We start from the raw sequence: 21,917 nt of genomic DNA, 5'->3' as shown, positions 1-21,917 counted from the left end.
AGGGCCACCCCTGGTCCCCTGCCTCACCCTCCTCTGGTCTATTGAGGGCAGCCGCCTCCCACTCTACCCGAGTTCTGCCCCTTCCAGGGCCATCGGGAAGGAGCCCCCGCAGAACTGTGAACGAGGTCTCTTTGGCGTGGTGGGGGGCAAGTCCCCTAATCCCAGCCTGGACCACGCCCTCCCCACCCTAGTCACCTGCAGCCCCTCCAGCTGTAAGCTCCAGCCCAAGGCCTCTTACAAAGGAGGCACACTCGCCGGCCGTACGATTTAATCAGTGCAGATTATTTACAGAAAGAAACGTATGGGGGTGGACACTGACCCCCTCCCTCCCCACCCCCCTTGGCTGGCTCACCGGTGGTTCTGAGGATGGAGCGGGGAGGAAGCTGCTGGACCCGCACCGGGGCCAGCCCATGAGGAGCCCCTCCCCGCAGGGGCCTCAGGGATTCTGGGCGGCAGACCTGCTTGCTCAGGGCTGCAGGGAAGCAGAGGGGACAGAGCCGGCTGTACAGTACCATTTCCCACAGCAGCCTCGCCTCCTGCTTACTTTGGGAAGGAAAAGAGGGAGGAATCATCTCCACGCTCAGGGCTGAGCCCAGGACGGGGAGGATCTCCAGGCTACCACTAGTGGGCTCTTCTGGGGGCTCCACAGCCCTGTCCCACAGCCTGTGTGAGGGGATGAGCAGCTGGCCTCTCCCTACCAGTGCCCCTGGGGGACAGGGAGCTGGCAGGGAGGAACACCCCCAGGCTGGTGGGCACGTGTTTGTGGACACCTACCGTGCCAGCCTGGGCGCCCATCCGCCCGTCTCTCCCCGGGAGAGCCAGGACACTGGCAGCTGAGCCTGAGGCTGCTGGGGTTCTGAGACCTCTGAGGATGGTGGTGTGGGTGACAGAGGGAGGGAGGAGGCTCACGGAAGGGTCACGGCTCAGAGAGGAGAAAGTGGGCGGGGGTGGAGACCCAGCCTGGGGCCGAGGCTGGTGCTACCCTTGGGGAAGGGGCCTCGGCAGACCCCCTTTGGTCCTTGGTAAGGCAGGCCCAGGGCCCCTTCTCCAAAGAGGGAAGGGGGTGTGGGCTCAAGGGGTCCAGGGGAGCTGGGGGCTGTTGGCCCTTTGCTGGCCAGGGCAGGGTAGGTTCTTAGGCACAGGGAACCAGGCTGCTGGAGTTGTCAGAGGTGGGTGGGAAGGAACCAGACCTCAACAGGACACAATCAGCGGGCCACCTCCCCCTCTGCCCCCTCTGGCCTGGGGCTGCCACCGGGTGAAAGCTCTTTCTAAGACCACAGAGACTCAGAGGGCTGGAGACCAGTTAGGCCCCACCAAGCTCCCAAGCCAGCAGAGCCCTCGGTTCTGGCCCTGGTGCTCAGGCTGAAGCGCAGCCCAGCAGTCCTTTGGCCACTCTTCCAGCCGGGCCTTCTGACCCTCTGCTCCTCTGGCTAAGCCAGAGCGGGTGGGAGCCTAATTCCCTGTCTGGTGCAGAACTACTTTTAGAAAACTCTAACCCCCTGCCCTGAGGGACCGCCCTGGTCAGGAGAGTAGGAAGAAATGCTCAATTAGTGTGCAAAAAAAAAAAAAAAAAAAGATACCTGGGCATAAATAAACAAGGGAACAGGCCTGGCAGGGATGTTAGAGGGCCTGGAGGGGCCCCCACCCAGGGGCTGAGGGAACCACTGAAGGCTCTGGATGAAAGGCCCCAGGAGCTGTCTCAGAACCACAGGCGCACCGGCCCCTTAGCACCGTGAGGAGCAGGACGGGCTGGTGCGGAGGGTCAGACCCACTCCTGCAGGGAGCGCTTGCAGTAGAGGAGCATGCGGGGCGCGCCCTTGCGCTGCATCTGCACCAGCGCGTAGGTGAGGCCCAGGATGCAGAGCAGCAGCAGCATCGGCGGCACCAGCACCATCACCATGTTCACCGTCCGAGTGACCTCCTCCATCTGCACCACCACGCGGCTGCCCCCGTCCTCGTCCGTCCCCTCCCCGAAGTCCCCCTCTTTGCTGCCGGGGCCCGCCTCGTGGCCCTCGTTGCCCTCCTCACTGTCACCGCCCGCCCCGGGCTCTGCACCCCCGTCAGGGTTGAAGGGCGGACGGGCCACGTCAGGCCATCGGGGCCCCGGCTCCACGTGCTCTTGGCAGCCCATGAAGTCCCGCAGGATGGACTTGGGGTAGCCGGGCTCCATTCGCAGGCGCTCGTTGTCAAACTTCCAGTATTTGGTGCCCTTGTAGAAGTAGGTGTAGGCTGCGAGGGCAAGCAGACCGGAGGGGTGTCAGGCCGGGGCCCACCCACCGGCCAGAGACCTCGAAGAAGACCAGGGCGAGCTGAAGGGGCCCCAGCTTTAAAACACCATCCTTCTCACTTGCTTACCAACTTATAGGAGCCAGACCATGCTCAGAGAAGAACAGGGTTTAGGTCAGGGGCACGACTAGAATCCTGTGCTTCCCGGCTGGGCTGACATTGACTAGGGCAGCGCACAGAAGGGTCCGGTAGCCTGCTGGGTTGTGGGCTACAGTCAGGGGACCCAGGCCTGGCTTCTTCCAGCACCAGAGAGGCCAGTGTCTTGCTCAAGGCCACACAGTCAGCCTGCATCAGACCTGGAGAGGGGACTGATGCCGCCTCGGACCAGATCTCTGGTCTTGGGCACTCCACCCACATCCCTTTTAACTCCAGGAAGGGCCAGGTTTGAACCACCAGGTGCGTCTATACTCAGCTGAGCACAAAGAGGTCAGAGCAGCTGCAGAGTGAAACCATCACGCATGGAAGCTGTGTGACACGCACGGCAGCTGTGTGACCCACCCGAGCATTAGCAAAGCCAGCCGGGTCTCCCCTGAGGCCGAGAACCCAGAGGCTGAGAACCAGGGCTGATGGGTTTTCTTAAACTCACCAGAGACCCTGCTGGAGAAATAAAAGCCACAGCTCCCTGTTGCTCAGTTATAACGACAGAGATCATGCTTCCCTGCCAAGCGGGTGAGGGGGCACCCCGGGAGGACTCCCGCTCCCGTCTCTTTGAGCCAAGCTCACCGCCCACCCCCGCCAGGCTCAAGGCTCTGTGGGGATCGGGCAGCTCTGAGCACCAGCTCTGGACAAAGGCAGGTCTGGCTGGACTCCGTAACTTCCTCACTGCGGGATTTGGGGCCCTTTACGCAAGCTCTCTTTGGCCTCTGTAAATGGGGTAAATGGTAGCCTGGCACAGCTGTGTCCCCCATGCATTCCATCTCGATGCTGGTGACCTCAGGCAAGCCCTGTTCTCTGTGTATGGAGGAGGGGGGAGGGTGAGTGCTGGGTAGACTGGGAGGGGGCTGGCCCCGGTACCTGCATCGTTGCTCAGGAAGGCCCCTTTAGGGGAGGTGGGGATCCCCTGCCACACGCTGATGGGCTTGGGATAGCCGGGGTCTCCACGCTGCGTGTCCTCATTGAAACGCCAATACCTGTGACCAAAAGCACCAGGCTGCGGGCCAGCTGGGGACTGGAGCCCGGTCCGCACGGGCCATGGGTTCTTTCTGGGCAGGCCTGAGGGTGGGGGCCCAGTGCAGGCCTTTTCCCTTTCGAGGGGTGCTCACCTGTCCTCTTGGAAAAAGAAGGTGTGACCTGTGGGCTCCCACCAGATGGCTGTGTCAATGCGGTCGTAGGGGATACCCAGGCCGTAGCTAGTCAGTGGCTGTGGGTAGCCAGGCTCCAGGTTCGCTTCTCGGAAGAGCCAGTAGCGGCCACCTGTGGGAGGGGCGTGGGGGTGAGGACAGGCCTGGGGCCAGTGGGGGCTGTGCAGGAAGGGGGCACCGGGAGGGATATTCTGGGCTCCCAAATCTGTTCACATCCATTACCACACTCACCACACACACACACACACACACACACACATCCTCGTACACAGGACAGGCACTGATACCTACACACCCATGACAACATACAGCACAACTCACCCTTGCATCACACACAGTGGACACTCGTGGACACCTGCGACACACCCATTTACACACATACACATTGCCAGGTCACACCTGTACACACACCACACACAGTCGCACTGTATACGGGCCTCCATTCCCACTTGAACATCCACCCCCCACACAGTTCTTATACAGAGAGAGGAAAGAGGGGGAGCCCTGCTTGGCCTCTGGGTCTGGGGGCTGCATCCCTGGGGCACCCCAGTGCATGGCCCAGGGCTCCTTACTTTCAGTGTGGACCCAGCCCTGTCCTCGGGGAGTTCCTGCCTGGTTGAGGCTCAGGCCAGTGGGGCTAGGGACACAGCTGATCCATCAGGGGTGCTGCCCTTGAGGCCCTCCCCAGGAAGGCAGGCCCCAGAGGGAGGGCTGAGGGGAGGGAGCGCCATTGTCTCCACAGACAGACTCAGGAATCCTGCCCCAGAGTGGGCTCGGGGACCCATTCTTATGAGGAAGGGGCAAGGAAGGGGCACAGGATGCAAGGAAGGAGGGCGATGGGGCAGAGGCCCTGTGCTGCAGAAGATGGACACTTGCCTCCAATCAGAGCAGCCTCTGCCGCCCAGTCCTTTGGTCTCTGTCTACGTCCCCAACCCCTGCCTTGCTGCCAGAAGGACTCGGCTCCCCCGAGTAAGCCCGCAGTGGGCAACAAGACGAGATGTGCACGGTCCTTCCCTCTCCTCCTCCCTCAGTCCCGGCTGGGTCAGAGGTCAGGCCAGAGGTAAGGGCAGGAAGGCCGCCCAGTCCCCTCCCTCCTACCTGCCCCAGCTCACCTTTGAAAAAGACAAAACGCCCATCTTGGCGCTCGTAGGCAGCACTGATGTCACTGGGCAGACCACGCCAGAAGTGCCCGATGGGCATGGGGTAGTTGTCCAGGACCCGGTTGTGCCGGACCCGCCAGAACCAGCGGCCCTGGGGAGGGCATGGGTGTGAGCGAGCATGGCAGGCTTGCTGCCTTGGCCTGGGGGGAGGCCCTCCTCAACCCACCCCTTCCCCGGTCAGGGAGAGTCCAGGGGGAGGTGGCTTAGGAAGCCAGGGCGGCACCAGGGAGAGAGCCCGGGTGGGGTGTGGACTCCTAGGCTTATTGTACGATCCCGGGCAATCCTCTTGTCCCTCAGGCTGGTTTCTTCTTGGTCTAGGGTCTGATGGCTCCCCAGGGGCAGCTCAGTGAAGCAGGGGTGGAGGCGGGGCAAGGGTCTGGGGGAGAAGTGGGAGGGTGCTCTCTGCTCTGAGCCTGGGCCAAGGGGCTGGGGAGGCACAGGCAGGGCCAGACCTTGAACACGAACATCTCCCCACGCAGCACGGCCACTGTGTCAAAGTCCCCGTCGCAGATGTTGGGGCCATACTGGTCGGGCCGCTCCGTGGCTCGAGGCTGGGCTGGGGGGCCTGGCTTTGGGGGCTGCTCCGGCTTCCCGCCTGGGGGAGGTAGCTGAGGGGGTCTGGGGGGCCGGTGGTCTGGCCGGCCTGGCCGCCGGGGAGTCACAGTGGGAAGAGGCCGGGTGGGCTGTGGCTGGCCATCTGGGGTGCCTGCGGAGGGCGGCAGGGGGAAGTGAGGGGGTAGCCCTGGAACTCAGCCAGGATGCCAGGGTCTCCTACTTAGAGCCGTGGGAGCCTGGGGTCCCTAGCCTGGGGAGACCTGTGCTCCATGGGCAGCCCACCCAGGCAAAAGGCCCTATCTGGCCACAGCAGACCCCTCCCCTGCACGGCCATCAGCCCTGGGAGGACCTCCATCCTCCTCCACACAGCCCCTTCCTTGACCTCCCCACACTGGGCTTGGGTCACTGCGCCCCTGAGGCTGCCGCTGGCTCCACCCCCGCTCGGTGATGTTCCCCTCAGGATGCCAGCCTGCTCCAGTGGAGGCTCCAGGAAACAGTGGACACAAGCAGAGGGAAGAACTTGGTTCCCAGGTGGCCAGGAACACAGTGAGGGCTGAGGGTGGGCACTGAGTGTGGCCCTGACCCACCGAACTGGCCCCCAGGACACCTCCCCACTGGAGGCCTTCTCTGGTGGGGCCTGGTTGCAGTGGGACGGCAGGGATGCCACCTGCCTCAAAGGCACTGGGAAGTGATAAACCAGCAACACTCAGTGGAGAGCCTGGGACAGGCATGGGCTGGGAGTGACAGTGGTAGGAATGGGGGCCTGGGACCCCAGGGACACCCTCGGTCTAATAAGAATATCACTCAGGCTGAGGAGGAAAGGGGGGCAGTGAGGAGCCCTGGGGCCATCATGAAAGCTCTGGGTGAGGGCCTTGAGGGAGGGCCAGGTCCTGAAGTTGGCCAGCCCTGGGTTTGATTTCTAGCACCACCATTTACTCACTGAATGATGTGGACAACCACTAATCCTCTCTGGGCCTCAGTTTCCTCGTCTACAAAATGGGGTAGCAGTAGTAGCTACGCCTCATAGGGCTGGGAGTTGAGAGCAGCGTGCAGAGACCACGGCCACACCCATGCCGCCCGCTCACCGTACAGCTGCTGGATGCCCCGGAGGTCGTCCTCGGGCAGCTGGAAGTTGTCAATGTCCATCCACTGGTAGAATGGTGCCATGATGGCGCTGGGGTTGCTTGAGTGCTCCAGCCCCAGGGCATGGCCCAGCTCATGCACTGCTACCAGGAAGAGACTGTTCCCTGTAGTGGGGGCAGGCAGCACAGTCAGCTCTGACCTGGCCCAGGACCTGGACACCCCAGACAGGGCTGGGGTGGGCTGAGGGGGCCAGAGAGCCTGGCCATGCTTTACTCTTAGAAGAAGCTAAACTGCTCTGACTTCTGGGCCTCTAGCTTCCCCATCTGGAAAATGGGTACGATGATCCCTTCCCTTCCCTACCACCCCCGCTTGGAGATGATGGGCAGGAGACTGAGACCAAGCGTCACTGCTCCCGAGGACTGCACAGGGGATGCTCTCTCCTCTGAGCCCTGAGGCTCCAGCTCGCCTCCCCTGTTGTCACCCTGACCAGCTGTTCTCACCATGCAGGTCAGTGCTGGAGAAGGTCCAGGGCTCATCTGCATCGAAATGGGTGTCCCCGCCCAGACCAGGGCCAGGGAAATAGGCGTGGGCCAGAAAGCCACCTGTGCCATCAAACGGTGAGCTGTCGCCGTGGAAGCCAGAGGCAAAGAGTACCATGATGTCGGCCTCCTTCTGCCGCCGCAGCCGGATGTCCTCATAGGGTACCTCCTGGAAGACCAGGGGCGTGGCCTGCTCCCACACGCGGAAGGCCCGACGCACCGCCTCCAGCGAGTGGTACCAGCCCAGCTTCTCCGTGTAGTTCTGGATGCTGCAGGTGGGCAGAGAGAGGTGTGAGTGAACACAGGGCCTGGGGCTGCTGTCCACTGCTAGCACTCACTGGGCTGGGGGCGGGGACACATGGTCTGAAGGAAAGGGGATAAGATCTGAGCTGGTTCACGGACAATGCTCATCAATATCAACTGTTAGTTTACTTTGACATGAATTTAAAAAAAAAAAGAACGAACGTGAAGCCAAGGAATTCATTAGGAGATCACTGAATAAGGTTGCAATGTGCCAAATAAGCTTATTTTAAGAAAGAAAAACATTAAGTAATTAAAAGTATAGGTGACACAGAGCCAAGAGAAAGACCTAGAAAGTGGGATGCAAATGGCTGAGGTTTGGGAAACACAGGCCAAGAGGTTCTGAATGTTGGGCTCCAGGGTCAGGGTGACCTGAGTTCAAGGCTTGGCTCTAACATTTTCTGTGTGACCTTGGGCAAGTGACTTAGTCTCTCTGAATTTTAGTTTCATCACCTGTAAAGTGGGAAAAGGAGGACAGCGCTTTCATCATGGAGCGCCTGGGAGGATTAAATGACTGAACTCAGGTAGAACATGGGCATATATGAGCCTGCACATGACAAAAGCATGATGAAGCCTGTTCAAACTCAGGACTGCTGGCTTCCAGAACATACCTCTTTCCAACATGCCATGCTGTTTCTCTACTACCAATGTTCTGCAATTTAGTAGGTTAAATCTATGTATAATTCTAAAAGAGCTCTTTCTCCCCTTATATTTTACCCTACTATGCATATTCTCCTAAAAACAATTCTATCATTCTTGCAGATAAATATTAAGCAAATATACCAGTCCCTAATAATAAGTATCTGTCCTTCTAGATTTCCACTGCCTTGAAGAGTACAGACTAAAGGCAACTCTGCCTCACACTTGACCCAAACAAAACTGTGATGCCTATAAAGGGTACATATTCTGACTTTTTCTTTCTTACATAATTTTATTCTGAGAACATGTAAATGTTAAACATTAACAAGCATCACACACACAGACACACACAGACACTCACGCACACACACACACACACACACAGCATGATGAAGCCTGTTATCTCCCACATAAAGCAGATTAAGAGTCCATGTGCTGGACAGATCTCCATCAAAGATCACGAATCAACTCATGGATCATGAATTCACTCTGGCAGCCTGGGTCTATGCGACCCTGTGGGCTGCTCTTCCTCAGGAGATGGAGCTGCGGGTGGGGTCGTGGCTGGATTGGAACAGGAAGGGGGAACCCTTGGGGCCTGCCACAGAGCTCAAGGCTCAGGGGGGTTTCTTGCCAAAGGACTCAGTGGAAAGGAGGAGGGTGCTTGAACCAGGGTCTGCGCGGGTGACTTGCTGCTTGCCTGCTTGCATCTGCCTGGATTCAGGCACCCCAGTCCTCCCTTACCCTTCAGACGCCTGAAGCCCCCAGTTTGCACTGGTGCAGGAGCCCATCTGGGCAGGTGAGGCCAGCCCTAGGTTGCTGGCGGGTCAGGGGATGGAGGGAAGGAGGACAGAGCAGAAGCAGTTCAAAGGTCCTGCCCTTCTCTGGAGGGAGACTTCCTGGGGTGGGTGGGTGAGTGGGGTGACCGATCTAATCAGCATGGGAGCGGGATTGGCAAGGTTGGATGGCTAGGCCGGACACCCTGCAGTGGGCTGCTGGGAAAGGAAGCCTTCCAGAGGAGCCCACTGGGAAGCCTGAGGCCTCAGGCCAGGCAGAGAAGGGCCAGCTGCTTCTGGAGGGTACCCTGGGGGGACACCACCCTGGGCAGCCAGGTTCCCTACCTGAAGGTCAGGTGGTGGTTGTTCCACTTCCTCCCGGTGAGGGCATAGCGCTTCCGCCGCCGCAGATTGGCTTTCACGCGTACCCCGAACTGGTCTGGTACTCCACAGCGGGGCCGCTTCATCCACCTAGGTGCACAGAGCCTCCCCTCAACACGCCTGCCTGCTGGGCTCTGCCTCTTCCAGGCAGTCCACCGTCTCCCACCCTCCCCCCACTGGCCTCCAGCTGCCCCTTATATGGGTGTGGAGGGGGTGAGGGACTCTCTCAGCTTCGAGCTCCTCATCAGGAAAACGGTAGTGACCTTGTACTGGAAGACTGGGTGCCCAGCAGTGGCTCTGCAAAGGTGAGCCCCTTTTCAGCACTATCACCCAGGAATGGGAGGAGAGTTACCCTGAGGCTTCTTATCCCTGATACCTTATGCTCTGTGCGTGCTCATCAAGGATGTGGCTTTGGGTCACATCACCTCTGCCAGATTCAGAGCAAGGCCTAGCTAGGCAACCACATGTGTGCATGTGTGCTGCACCTCCCCATTCCCATGCCTGTGGCAGACATCACTAATCAATCCTATGCTCCTTGCTGCTGAACTGGGCTTTGGCCTCAGGAGCTTTTTCAACACTAGGCAGCCGGCAGCCATTCCCAACCAATCAGAGCTAGCACGGAGGATCAAGCCATATGCCATCTCTTATCTAGGCCACTCTTTTCTGGAAACTGCACATGCCAAGCCTTCATCAGAGCAGGCCAGAAGGAGGGCAGGTGCCAGTGGGGTCTGGGAATGGCCCGACCGAGGGACTCACGCCTTGGTCTCTTCGTCCAGCACACCCGTGATGGGGATCCCGTAGAAGCGCTGCATCTCGGCGAGGGCCGAGGCCAGGATCTGGGCGGAGCGCATGGTGGACATGTGGCGGCTGGGCTGGGGCAGGTAGCCATAGAGCCGCAGCCAGTTCTGCAAAGGAGAGGCCATGACCTGGTCAGCAGGTTCTGGCTCCGCTACCTCCAAACACGCATGGCCTGCATCCCACCACCTCTCACCTCCACCACCATCACCTCCCGTCACCACCTCCCTCCAGGTGACCATGTGAGCTTCTGTACGCTCTCCGTGCTTCCACTTCCTACGGTCTGTTCTCACACAAGAGCTGGAACAAAAGGCCTTTACAAGTCAGGTCTGGTCAGTCTTCTGTCTAGAACCCTCCAAAGACTTCCCATCTCAGAGGAAAAGCCAATTCTCACAGGAACTACCTGTGAGGCCTCAGGGCCTTTGCACTTGCTCTTCCTGCTGCCTGGAGTGTTCTCCCCACAGAAATCTGCATGGCTCATGCCCTCATTTTCTTCAGATCTCTGCTTCATCACCTTATTGGAGGAGTGTTCTCTGACAAATGCAAAAAAGACACCCATCCGCTGTACCCTGTACTCCCTCTCCTGCTTCCCTGCACTTGCCACCATCTGACACGCTGTATGTTTCACTTAGGTGTTTATTATTTGCCTTCCCCCATTAGGACAGAAGCTGTGTCTCTGAGGACAGTCCAAAGTTGCCGTCCTTATTACTGTGCCGGCCCCTCCAGGGTGGGGCCTTCTACCATTCCAGGCAGACCACTGGGGACCCTACAGGGTTCAGAAGCTCTTGAATTCTCACCAAGTAGGAAAACCCGCCCCTTGGTGCTGCTCCCCAACAGACCCTGAACCTTCCGGAGGGAAAGCGGGTGGGTTCAGGCCGCCCACCCAGGCCCAGGAGGGTGGGACAGGAGGCCTGAAGTCCAGTCTCTGCTCTGCCACAAACTCTCCTCTCCGGGCCTGAGTGTCCTCGTGTGCAAAATGGGAGCCATGGGGTTGTCAGGGGGTGGGGTGAGAGAGATGGACCTGGGAAAAGCAGCTGGGACACAGTGGGGGTGCCCGTCCCCTTCAAGACTTGCTGGGCAAGTCTTTTCATCCATCTACCCCCATCTGTCTGTGTGTCGGCCCACCCAGCCAGCCATCCTGCCAAGTGTTTCTGAGCACCCTGTCTGGTGCCAGGTGCCATGCCAGCTGGAGGCCGTGGAGGAGGCGGCTGAAGTGTCCTGACCTCCAGGGGTTTATTATCTCCTTGGGGAGACCCGGTGCACACGCAGAGTGAGGAATTCACGCTGGCAAGTCTGTGAGCAGACAGGACCACTGCAGTCAAAACCGGTGGACGGGATCCCCAGTGAGCCAAGCTGAGTGGTGGTAAGGAAGGGAACTCTGCCCTGCCCACCTGGTGCTCCCAAGGCCACGAGAACATGGTGACCACTGTGGGAGGCTGGTGAGCAGAGGCAGGGACTGCTGTGGGCCTGGGCTACATGGAAGCATGTCCTTTGAACCCTTCCTTGTCTATCTTTGGTCTCTGGAAACCCCCAGAGTGAGGGGACCTAAAGGCCTGCTCTCTGAGACGCTCTGGAAGGTGAGGGCTGCACATCAAGGGCCCACGGGGCAGGATGGCAGCTGGACATGGTAGTTGCTCTGGGCTGACAGCGATGTGTCAGCTGGCCTGGGCCACGCTCACATCTGTCTGCCACCAGGGTCACATCCAGCTCCAAAGGTACTGGCTTCCCTCAGTGCCACTCGCCAGCCCAGCCCTGGCCCCTGCCCAGGCCCCTGGTATGGATGGGTTGCCCACACAGCCCGGCTCAGCACTGCCCAGGCTGCTGCTGGAGGGAGCGGAGCCTGAGCCAACGAGGGCGGCGCGGGGAGACTGCCAGAGCCTAAGGATGCCCAGCCACAACTTCGAGGCCTCGCAGGACAACGCGGCAGACACCGAGTTGAGAAACGACCACGGCTCTGGGTACAGATCCTGGCCCAGCCACTTTGCTCGCTGTGCCTCAGTCCGTAAAAGGGGGTTGAATCAAGACCTGCCTCATCTCATGGATTTCTGTGAAGATGAAATGGGCAAGTCCACAGGAGCCCTTGGCACTGTGCTGGGCAGGGGAAAGTGCTCAGTCAACATGGTATTAATGACAGAGGCTGGTGGGGGCAGGGGCACTGCCCGGTTGTTCCTAGAGTGGCAGCCTGTTGTGTCGGTCGACAGGGTTGAAGGATCCAGGCTCCGACAAGGCAGCCTTGGGTGGGGGCAGGGCAGCTGGGGGAGGCAGGAGCACCCTGTGGCATCCCCCATGGACCCCCCTCACCCCTCCTGCCCAGGGCTCCCTTCCTTTAGTTCCACCAGACACTGGCAGTGTTACGGGCGCCCTCCCCATTCTTCCCAAGCATGGAAACCTTTCCTGAGGCTCCTGTGTGTCTGTGAAGGGGGATGTCCACCACCTTTAATGGACACGGTTTGCCTGAAGAAGCCTGGAAAGATCTAGAAGGCGAGGCTGTGATGCTCGGCCAGCTCTAACAGTGAAAGGAATCCAGCTGGAGGTGGGGGGAGAACTGGGGCTGCTGCTGACAGATGAGGGCACCTCTATATCACCTATTTGCATAAGGTAAAAATATCCTGGGGAGCGCAATCACAGGCCACCAAGGGACTGATTAGCAGTGTGGCGAGTGACAGGAGGAGGGCAGGGCGGGGGAGGCTCAGGCTGGGGCCCTGGGGAGGGGAGGGAGCTGGGCCTGTCTGCAGTGAAGAGCTCCAGAGCCCGGTGGGGGATGGGGCAGAGGGGCCCCTTCAATACTGGGCACAGCTCAGGGGGCTGACGGGAAAGGCCCGAGGGTGCCTGTGGACCCTCATTCACACAGACAAACACCCTCTGAGTCCCAGGGAAGCCAGAAGCTTCCATCTCGGTATCAGCCAAGGCTTCCTGATGACAAATGTCTCTCGGCCACTGCTGGGTAAAAAGCTGAGGCTGAGGACTGGTGACATGAGTGGGCTAAGCTGAAATACAGCCTTGGCCCAGAGCAGCTGAGGCCCCGGAAGACAAGGAGCTGACTGAGCCCGCCTGACGGGCAACGCGCCAGTCAGTCTACACTGCCCGCGGGGCTGGGGCTTTTCTTTCCCCCAGTGTCCAGGAGAAGTTTCTCATCACCTTACTGCTCTGCTAAGTTCGACAAGCCCTGGGGGTGGAGGGGAAAGACCATGGGGGGCACAGGTGCATGGCAGGTGCTGCCCTAACTCCAGCCTCCTGAGGGGCTCTGCAGCCCTGGGACAAAAGCGGGAAGCAATTCCCAAGGTCATGACTGACCCCTGGTCTCAAAGTCGGGGAGGGGCTGTGCTCAAGCCCCTGCTGCTCCTACCGGTACACTGTCCCTTCCATAAGGTGTCTCCTTTTCTGTCCGGTCACCTCGAGTCTCACAGGTGGGGTGAGCCAAGCAGTGAAGCTCTGTTGCTCAGCTGGGGAAACTGAGGCTCAAGGAGGTCAGTAAGCAGCAGAGTGGTGGGCCCTCCTCCATGAGGACCACTGTCCAGTGGGAGGCAGGTAAGGGTTCTGCAGAGAGAGCTCTGGGCCACGAGTCCCCCTCCTGCCTGCAGCCCAGGGAGGGAGGCCGCTGCAGGAGACCCCACCCACCCTGGTTCTTTCAGCCATTTCTTTCTCAAGCTCCAGACCCCATCCCATAAGTGTGTGTAGAGGCTTCAGGTGAGTGGTTGGCCCCAGGCAAAGAGATGTAGAGCCATCAAGAGTCTGAGGGGGAATTCCTGGCCCCCTGGCCCCCAGGAGAGGACATAAATGCAGCAGCCAGGGGCTGAGAATCTGCTGGAGGCCAGACTGTCCACTCTCGTCACCCCATTCAATGTTCACAAGTACCCCATCCCCATTACACAGACAGCAAGTTTCAGAGAGGGTGAGGGGCCCACCCAGGGTCACGCAGCTGGTCTATGGCTAGAACCGGAGCCCATAAGCAGTGCTATTGGACCAGGCTGTTTGTGAAGCAGCAGCAGCTCCTCTGGGCCTGAGGCAGGGGACAGTGGGCTCTGGCCCTTCTCGGGAACAGCGCCCAGCACGGCACTGGGGGAGGGCGCCCAGCCCTCCCCACACTCCACATCTCCGGCTGGGTCTGGGCGCTGGGCCACGTCAGCAGGGCTGCCCCCCAGGACTGCCGAGACAACCCCGAGGCAGGCCCTCCCCACGGGGTGGGCGTGTCTGGGAAGGAGCTGCCTGATCAATACTGTGCATTAAGCAGCGGTGGGGGCAGGGTGAGCGTGCTGCTGCAGACGCATCCAGCTCCTTGGGGCTCAGACAAACCAAGCCGCCTCCCACCCGGCCTTATCAGACCCTGTGCGATAAGAAAAATCTCTCCTGGCTCTGCTTTGCTTCACTCACCCACGGCTCTCTCTGCAGGCCAAGCAGACCCTAGCAGGGCTGCCCAGACAGGCACAAAAGGCGTCTTGTCAGGCGCGCCAGCGATGGACGCAGACCTTTCATGGTGTGCTGAGGTCCTCACTGTGCCCGCAGACGGCATAACTAGTCCGAGGCCAGGGAAGAAAGGGGGGCGCCCAGCCAGCCCAGCCTGTCCTTAGTGGATCATTTACTCCCTTTCGAGGCAGCATAGTCCATATTTAAGCAGCTCTGGAAGAACACACTTGCTCATTTGGGGCTCAAATCTAACCCACCCCCCCAAGATGGGAAAGTTGCAGGTGGGGAAGGGGCTCTGGGTGGTGGGGAGAGCAGGCCGGGTGGGGGACGTCCAGCCAGGGAAGCAGGAAGGAAGTGGACGCCACTTCTTTACCCTGTGGCCTCCCAGCCTGCCCCGCACTCCTTAACCCGGAGGGAAAAGCAGCCGGAGTCCTTCGGCCAGTGGGCGGGCAGGGGTGGGGAAAAGGGTCCTGTTTGCTAGTGGTTTCGGGCTGGCCGATGGCCAGGCCTGGGGCCTCACCTGGAAACCCGCTGTAGGTGTTGTCTCTTACATGGGGCTGCTTTCCAGGCAGAGCCTGGGTGGCTGGACAGGCAGGGGTAGGGCTCCAGGCTCACTTGCTTGGGGGCGGGCCCTGGCTCTACCTCCACACCCTCCTTCCCACCTGGCTCAGGCCCAGCAGGCTCCTGCCTGGCGGCACTTCCAAAGGATGACACCCTGGGCTCTGACCTGTAGCCTTTAACCCAGCTTGGGGGCTGGGAGCTCAGGCTCCTCTGCCACCACCCAGGCTGGGGAATCGGGTAATGTCTCTCACCTCAAGGTCTCAGCTTCCTCTTCTGTACAATGGGGTCATGACTGCACCTAAACTTACAGTTAATACAGGATTATATGTGAAAATGCTTATAAAACACCCCTAGGCCCTGCCCAGGATAGCACCAAGTATGTTGAAGGTGCTCAAAAATAACACTTGATCCTCCATGGGCCCCACGTGAGGGGCATCGTACATAGCATTCGGCATTTTACACATAAACGCACTGAATTTCCCCAGTAACTCTATCCAGTAGATACTATTACTAGTCTCATTTTGTAGACAAATGAGAAACTCAGGCTCAGATGGGGTCAGTGACTTGCCCACAACAGCAAATGCCATGTGCTTCTCATGGTCACTGTATTTTGTCACCATTTTGTAAGCGCTTCCTATGTACCAGGCGCCAGGCCCATGTGTGGTGGACACGAAGCTGGGCTCCCACCCCTCTGGGGGGTGGGGGAAGCTGCTTCTGGGAGGACCAGGTGGTGTCCAGGGCTAAGGGCAAATCCTAGAGAGCAGTTCCAGACCCTGACCTCCAGGCTCCGTGGCTGTGGGGCATCTTTTGAGGGCTGGCTGATGGCTGGGATTCAGGTCCCCATCTGTCTGTCCAGATACTGGAGGTTGAGTTGGGTCTTTTTGCTCATTTCCTGCTATTCCCACAAGGGAAATGGGATCTGGTTAAGAGGCATCCCTCTTTGTCTCGCTGATCCAGGACCACCTCATACATCTCTGCTGTACCTGCCCGGGGCTGCAAAATCTGTACTACCTCCCCTAAAGGGCTCAGGCATCCCCAGAACCACTGTTCTTCTGGGGAACGGCCTCATATGAGCTCTAACTCAGCGGGGGCTTGTCCAGTCAGAAGGCACCTACTGTGTGCCTCAGGCCTGGAGTGTTCAGCTACCTGCAGGGTCCCGGGTCCTCACATTCATCTGTGGACTCCTCCCTGGGCCCTCTTTGAGCTGGAGAAGGATCTAAGCAGAGAGCCCCCAAGTCCTCTCTGCTTCTGCTGACTCACAGAACACATCTCCACGCCCAGGGCAGAGCTGGCCATGGGGCTTGACCCCTGCCCGAGTGGTCAGCTGTGTGAACTACATGAATGTTGGGACGATACTGAAGATGCCAACTGCCTTAATCCACCCTGGCTGCTATAATGAAAATACCATGAGCTGGGTGGCTCATAACAATATTTATTTCTCACAGTTCTGGAGGCAAGAAGTTCAAGATCAGAGCGACAACGTGGTCTGGTTTGGTGAGGGCTCTCTTCCTGGCTGCTAACTTTTTGCTGTGCCCCCACATGGTGGAAGGGGCAAGGGAGCTTTCTTAGGAAGTTTTAATTATCTTTTTTTTAAAATTTATTTATTTAATTTACTTTTGGTTGCGTTGGGTTCCACATTGCTGCACACGGGCTCTCCCTAGTTGCCATGAGCGGAGGCCCCTTTGTTGCAGTGTGCAGGCGTCTCACTGCGGCGGCCCCCACGCACTGCAGAGCACGGGCTCCAGTAGTTGTGGCACGTGGACTCAGTAGTTGTGGCTCACGGGCTCTAGATCGCAGGCTCAGTAGTTGTGGCACACAGGCCTAGTTGCTCCGCGGCATGTGGGATCCTCCCGGACCAGGGCTCGAACCTGGGTCCCCTGCATTTGGCAGGCGGATTCTCAACCACCGCACCACCAGGGAAGTCCCCTCAGGCAGTTCCTATAAGAGCACTAATCCCACTTACGAGGGCTCTGCCCTCATGACCTAATCACCTCTCAAAGGCCTACAGCACCAACTTTAATTGGAGGTGGGAAGCAGTGGCCACCACTACAACCACCGCAAGCTGGCCTCAGGCAGAAGTCAAACTTCCAGCTGGGCAGAGGCGTCGATGGCAAGGGGCATCTGGACCAAGCAACAAAGGGGGCATGGAGGAGTGACCAGAACCAAGTGCTTGGCAGGGAGAGGATTTTCCTTGCCGGGCAGCATTGCTATTCTGAATTGGCATCAGAGAACATGGGTAGTATTTGGAGGGATTTGCAGGAAGTCTTCTAAGGGGGGTCTGGGTGTGTTTCTAGGTTGCTTCCTCTCCACCCTCCTTGAGGTGGGGCAAAGGAAGGCGTCTTGAGTCCAGGGGTCAGAATGGGCAGGCCAGGTGATGCACACACATGGAGCACACACTGGGCTGTTCTCTGCAAGGAGGAAGCTAACTGAATGGACCCCAGGGCAGACCTAACACAGGGCCCCGGCAAAGGGCTGGGCATGAAAGGCACAGCTCAGTCGGATCCCAAGTGCCTGGCAGCACCAGTCAGCCCAGTTCTCTCTGGGTTTTGAAATAAAGTATGGAGAGCAGTAGCTTGTTAGTGATAAGAGGAGAACAGATTAAAAAGTAGAGAGGGAGAAAGAAGGCGAGAAGATTCACCTTCTGTAGGTTCCCAAAGACAAGCCCTCACATTAACCCCTTCTCTTCGCAGGTGGGCACGGGGGCCCCTGCTGCTTCTGCTCCAGTTAGGAAAGGGCACTAACAGGAGCACACGGTGGGGCCCCAGCGGCCAGCATGGAGGCGCGGGCAGAGACTGGAGCAGAGAAGCCTGGGGCTGCGGCGCCACAGTCAGACCTGAAGGTCAAAAAGCAGAATTCCAGCTGACTCCTACCCTTTTTTTTGCTCTCCTGCTGAGCTGCCAGGTAGGGGCAAGGAGGTGGGTGTGTCCATGTTTTAGTGGCAGTGGCACCACACCTTTGAAATCTAGCGGCCTGAGTCACCTCCATGCGGAGGCGTGGGTGGGCTGAGGGCCTAGAGGTGTGTCTGGGGGGTAGGGAGAGGTGGGGAGAGCCAAAGCTTCTCTGGTGAAAAATCAAAGGCACTTAAGTGGAGTATGCGCTACAGCCAGAAAGAGCAAGACAGAAATCTGAAGGAGGGCCTGGACTCTCAGGTCAGCGAGGCCAGGAGCTGCAGCTGGCACCTCAGTCAGGTGGGGCCTAGGTCTATGTGGGCCAGAATGGCTGGAGACTGGGACCTGACAGCCAAGGGAGGGAGCGGGACAGGGCAGAGTAGCTCAGTGGTGGCTTCCCCAAGGAAGACAGCCTTCTCCAGGCTGAGGCCTGGAGCAGCCTGGAGCCTGCCGGTATCTGGCAGCCTGCCGGTATCTACTGGCTCCTAGCACACGTCTGATTCCTTAGTCTGATGAGATGCCTCTGGTTTCTGCCCTGGGAGGGAGAGGGGCTGGCCTTGCCTCAGTTTCTAAGCTGCTCAGAGACAGTCCCAGCCATTGACCTGGCTGGAGGTCTGGAGCTGTGGTCAAGGACCAAAACCCTTCTCCAAGGGACAGAGCCTCTAGAAACAGGGTGCAGCCAGGCCCAGGAATCTCTGATGCTGGTTCTTGGTTAGCATGGACCTGGGGACAGTTTTCACAGCCTCCGGGCAAATGCGCTGGCTGCTGAAGCCATTTGACTCTTTAGGCCCAGCTCCGGCCAGACTTGATGGGACTCCATGGAACAGCCTGTACTCCAAAGCCAACTCTAGGCTCTGGGATAGCCCAGCGGTCTCTAATCCTGCGTCTTCCTTGGCTTCCAGCACTCAAGGGTGCCCTGTACTTTCCAGAGTTTCTTCCCACAATAGCCCAACCCAAGTTTCTCCCGAGGGGAGGGGCTGCAGGTCAGTCACAGAATCCCTAGTCAGTGCCACACAGGCATAGGGCCATGGCCATGGTCTGTGGCCCAGTGCAGGCCCTGGGCTTTGGGTACTCCCGCAGCTGGGAGAGGAGGAGGTGATGGAGGAGCAGAAGCAAAGGAAAGAGAGAACGAAGGCCCTCAGACCACAGGTCCCAGTGCCCCAGCTCCTGGCCATCTAAATGCCAAATCACAATGCCTGGCTACCAAATTCCAGTTTGGTCTGCAATTGCTTTCTGTGTGGAGATGCCGTTTCTAAGTATAGATTATAAACTCCTCGGGGGTGGGTCTATGACTTGCAATTCTTTGGTATTCAACTCCAGAGAGTGGCAGGTGGGCCCAAACAGCACTCTCTGCCTAGTACCTGGATGCAGGCTGAGGGGCAATCCCCACCAGCAGGGGTCCCCAGTAAGCCCCTGCCTGCCTGCCTGTGTGAATCGGGGGTGGGGTGGTGGAGCTGGACTGGGGATGGCCTGGGGTCCCACTCTGCCTCCTGCCAGGGCCTGGCTCCCTGTAGCTTTCCCTGGCCGGGCCGAAGAGGGAGGGCAGAGCAGGTGGGGAACTGGCTGGGAGGTGTAACTTGAGCTGGGAGGAATTCCCTGCCCTTCCTCAGTGCTTTTATTAAAGTAGGGCGGGGAAGGGCAGGCTTCCATCGGAAAAATCTCCCAGGCAGCCGGGGAGGTGGGGAAGCCGCTGAGAGCTGGGAGGGAGCACCGGCCTGGCTACAAATAGAAACGTCACTCAGGGCAGCAGCCCGGACGGCAGGAGGCTCCAGGCCGGCGCAAGGGCACCGAAGCCCGAGCCTACCGGGGACGCGCTGAGGGGGGTGTCTCCCCACCATGCCAAACCTCTCCCCTTCTCCTGGGCGGGGAGCAGGGTCTTAGAAGTCGGGAAAAAACGTCTACGCTTTTGCTCTGGGTCAACGGAGCTAGTGCCCTCACTGTCCCTAATCCGGAGGACGGCGCTCGGCGACCCCATGGAGCCGGGGGCGCTGGCTGGACGCAGCTCTGCGCCAGGAGGCGGCGCCTAATCACCCACGGGACCGCTCCAGAGATGGGCCCCGGTAGGGACGTCTGCCGGGCTCCTGGTGAAAAAATGCTCGGGGTCCACCCTCTTCGGCCCGGGCCTTGGCGTAGGGGCGCTGGTGGAGGAAGCGCCGGGTGAGACCGGGTCTCCCTCTTAGATGCCATCTGGCCGTGGCGCGGCTTGCGCGCAAGAGTCTGAGAAAGTCGCCAAAGCGCCCCCTCAACCCGAATGGGCTACCTCAGAGGTTCGTACCCCCTCCCCCTATCCCAGCCCGCCGCGCGAGGCTCAGTGTCACCCAAACTAGAGTCTATCTAGGCGGGAGCGCTGCCTGCTGTGCCCAAGACCCCCCCCCCCCCACAGAGCAGCCCCCTTCCCATTCGCAAAGAACGTCACCGTGCCTCCGCAGAGCTCTCGAGGAATCAGGAGTCCGGTAGGGAGGGAAGGAGAGGAGCAAGGGCTGGGGGCAGCAGAAGCGGCTCCCGGGACGCGGGCTGGGAAGGATCAGTGCCCAGGGCGGGGCTGTAGGGGTAGAGAGCGGGCGCAAGCCCTACGCCCTCCAGGGTTTGGGAAGAGGTGCACCACCAAGGGCTAGCTGGGGAGGGGCAGCTTGCCGGGTCCCCTTTCTTCCCCGCCCCCAACTCCGGGACTGGGGTTCATCTCCGCGCCCTTCCTCTCCACGCTTCAGGCTGCGGGCGTGGCTTCCTTCCCACCCCAAGTCCCCCAGCCCCAAGTCCTCCAAGCCGTGGCAAAGGGACTGGGCGAGGGTCCTTACCTCGGCATTGACTTCTGCGTCCTCCGCCGCTGCGCCGCGGCCCAGGCAGCCCAGAAGCACCAGCAGCAGCGGCAGCAGTCGCGGCCGCGCAGCCGCCTCCCGGCCGCTAAGGAGACTGCCCGCCCAGCCCGGCCGTCCGGGCGCGCTCCGGTCGCTGCCCATGCTTCCGGCGACCGGCCTGGCCCGGGGCGCTGCTGCACGCGCGGCTCGCCCGCTCGCCGGGTCCACGCACGCGGCTCGGAAACTTGCGACGCTCCCTGGCTCCCCGCCCGGCGGGCGCGAGGCAGACCTCCCGGTCCCGGCCACCGCGGAGCCGCTTAGGTCTCCTCGGCAAATTCCCACGCCCGAGGAAAAGCGGGCCGGGCAGGGCCGGGCGCGCGGAGCCTGCCCACGGGGGAGAGGGCGGGCCGGAGCCGCCCGCCGCGGGGTCCTGCAGCCTCGGCGCCCGCGGCCCGGCTCTCGAGAGCAAGCGCAACTCCTGAGCCTTTGTCTGGCTCAGCGCTCCGGCCGCCCGGTCCCGCGGCGCCCCCTGCGCGCCCAGCTCCTTCTGTCCATGTCCGGGGCCAGGCGCTGCCCAGAGCGCGCGCCTCCCGCCCGTGGATCCTGCTCGCCCCGCGCCCGACCGGGCCCGGGTCCCCGCGCAGCCCAGGGATGAGGCGCAGGGAGCCGGTCGGAGCGAGTGAGCGAGCCAGAGAGCCGGCGCCAGACGTTCCTGGCGAATTCCGCACAACCCCGAGCGCTCCCGGCCCTCCTCCCCGCGATGCACTACCGCCGCTCTTAAAGGGCCAGTGCTCTCGTGGCGGGCGGACCTAGGCGGGGTCCGGGGGCGGTACCTCAGCCAGAGGCTTCTTGGTAGCAGGTGCCGGCGGTGGAGCCGGACAGGCGACCCTTTTACTCTTCCCAGACGGCGGGAATCCTCCCCAGTCCGCCCCCGTCACTCCCCTCCTTGCTTTTGGGGAGCTGGGTTGACCCCCAAGAGACCCGCCCCACAGAGGGAGGGGCAAAAAGGAATGAAGACGCCTCTTTCTCCCGCCTAGTGGGTAGGTGGGGACACTGAGGCAGCGGTGAGCAGGGAGAGTCGAGAAGGAGAGACCCAAGTGTCTGGTCTTAGGCTAAAAAAAAGGAAAAAAAAGATAAAAATCTAGAGATTTGTTGGCCTGAGGTCTCTTTTCAAAAGCCTCAGGGTGTCTTTGGCCCTTCAGGACTTTTCTCAGTTGCCAAGTGAAGCGTTGGGTACTTTGGATGGGCAGTGCCAAGCGACAGAGACGCGGTTGCAGTCCTGGGTTGCCACATACTTGCTGTATGGAGGTGGGCAAGTTACTTAACTTTTCTGAGCCTCCAAGTCCTTATCTGGAACGCAGGGCAAAGGGCTGGGGTGGGGGGTTAGATATACTTCTGGCTGCTGGCCTAGCACACATTAGGTGTCCGAGCAAAGAACACTATTTTGTGCAAATGAA

General features: G+C 60.0%; 1 protein-coding gene and 1 long non-coding RNA gene across 4 annotated transcripts in view; one reads left to right on the top strand and one right to left on the bottom strand.

Moving 5' to 3' along the window:
• Nucleotides 1-251: 251 nt before the first annotated feature.
• Nucleotides 252-21,348, bottom strand: MMP15 (matrix metallopeptidase 15). 3 transcript variants are annotated; one of them, XM_067719455.1, is made up of 10 exons: nucleotides 21,294-21,348; nucleotides 9,774-9,922; nucleotides 8,982-9,107; nucleotides 6,886-7,193; nucleotides 6,388-6,549; nucleotides 5,200-5,453; nucleotides 4,700-4,838; nucleotides 3,549-3,699; nucleotides 3,301-3,416; nucleotides 252-2,229 (listed from the first exon to the last, which is right to left on the bottom strand). In XM_067719455.1, the coding sequence occupies exons 2-10, from the start codon at nucleotides 9,875-9,877 to the stop codon at nucleotides 1,763-1,765; spliced, it is 1,827 nt and encodes a 608-aa protein (XP_067575556.1). In that variant the 5' UTR covers nucleotides 9,878-9,922; nucleotides 21,294-21,348; the 3' UTR covers nucleotides 252-1,762. The 3 variants fall into 3 exon arrangements, with proteins under 3 accessions (XP_067575556.1, XP_067575554.1, XP_067575555.1); XM_067719453.1 differs by lacking the exon at nucleotides 21,294-21,348 and adding an exon at nucleotides 20,461-21,228; XM_067719454.1 differs by lacking the exons at nucleotides 4,700-4,838; nucleotides 5,200-5,453; nucleotides 21,294-21,348 and adding an exon at nucleotides 20,461-21,231.
• LOC137214990 (uncharacterized) overlaps nucleotides 7,067-21,917 on the top strand; it is a 44,794-nt gene continuing 29,943 nt past the window's right edge. Inside the window, exons 1-2 of the long non-coding RNA XR_010939118.1 lie at nucleotides 7,067-7,199; nucleotides 17,468-17,678. This is a non-coding gene — a long non-coding RNA (uncharacterized lncRNA). The remainder of the gene's footprint in view (nucleotides 7,200-17,467; nucleotides 17,679-21,917) is intronic.

This window comes from Pseudorca crassidens, chromosome 20 (genome assembly GCF_039906515.1).
Source record: "Pseudorca crassidens isolate mPseCra1 chromosome 20, mPseCra1.hap1, whole genome shotgun sequence".
Lineage (NCBI taxonomy): Eukaryota > Metazoa > Chordata > Mammalia > Artiodactyla > Delphinidae > Pseudorca > Pseudorca crassidens.
The sequence above is the reverse complement of the archived record's forward strand: the minus strand, read 5'-3'. Positions and strand labels throughout refer to the sequence as shown.

Excerpts from the sequence above, each read along its gene's own strand:
- MMP15 (XM_067719453.1), bottom strand. The coding sequence starts at position 20,622 with ATGGGCAGCGACCGGAGCGCGCCCGGACGGCCGGGCTGGGCGGGCAGT. Across the intron at positions 7,194-8,981 it reads AACCACCACCTGACCTTCAG|CATCCAGAACTACACGGAGA; the intron begins GTAGGGAACCTG and ends GCCCACCTGCAG. Across the intron at positions 3,700-4,699 it reads GCGTTTTGTCTTTTTCAAAG|GTGGCCGCTACTGGCTCTTC; the intron begins GTGAGCTGGGGC and ends CCCCTCCCACAG.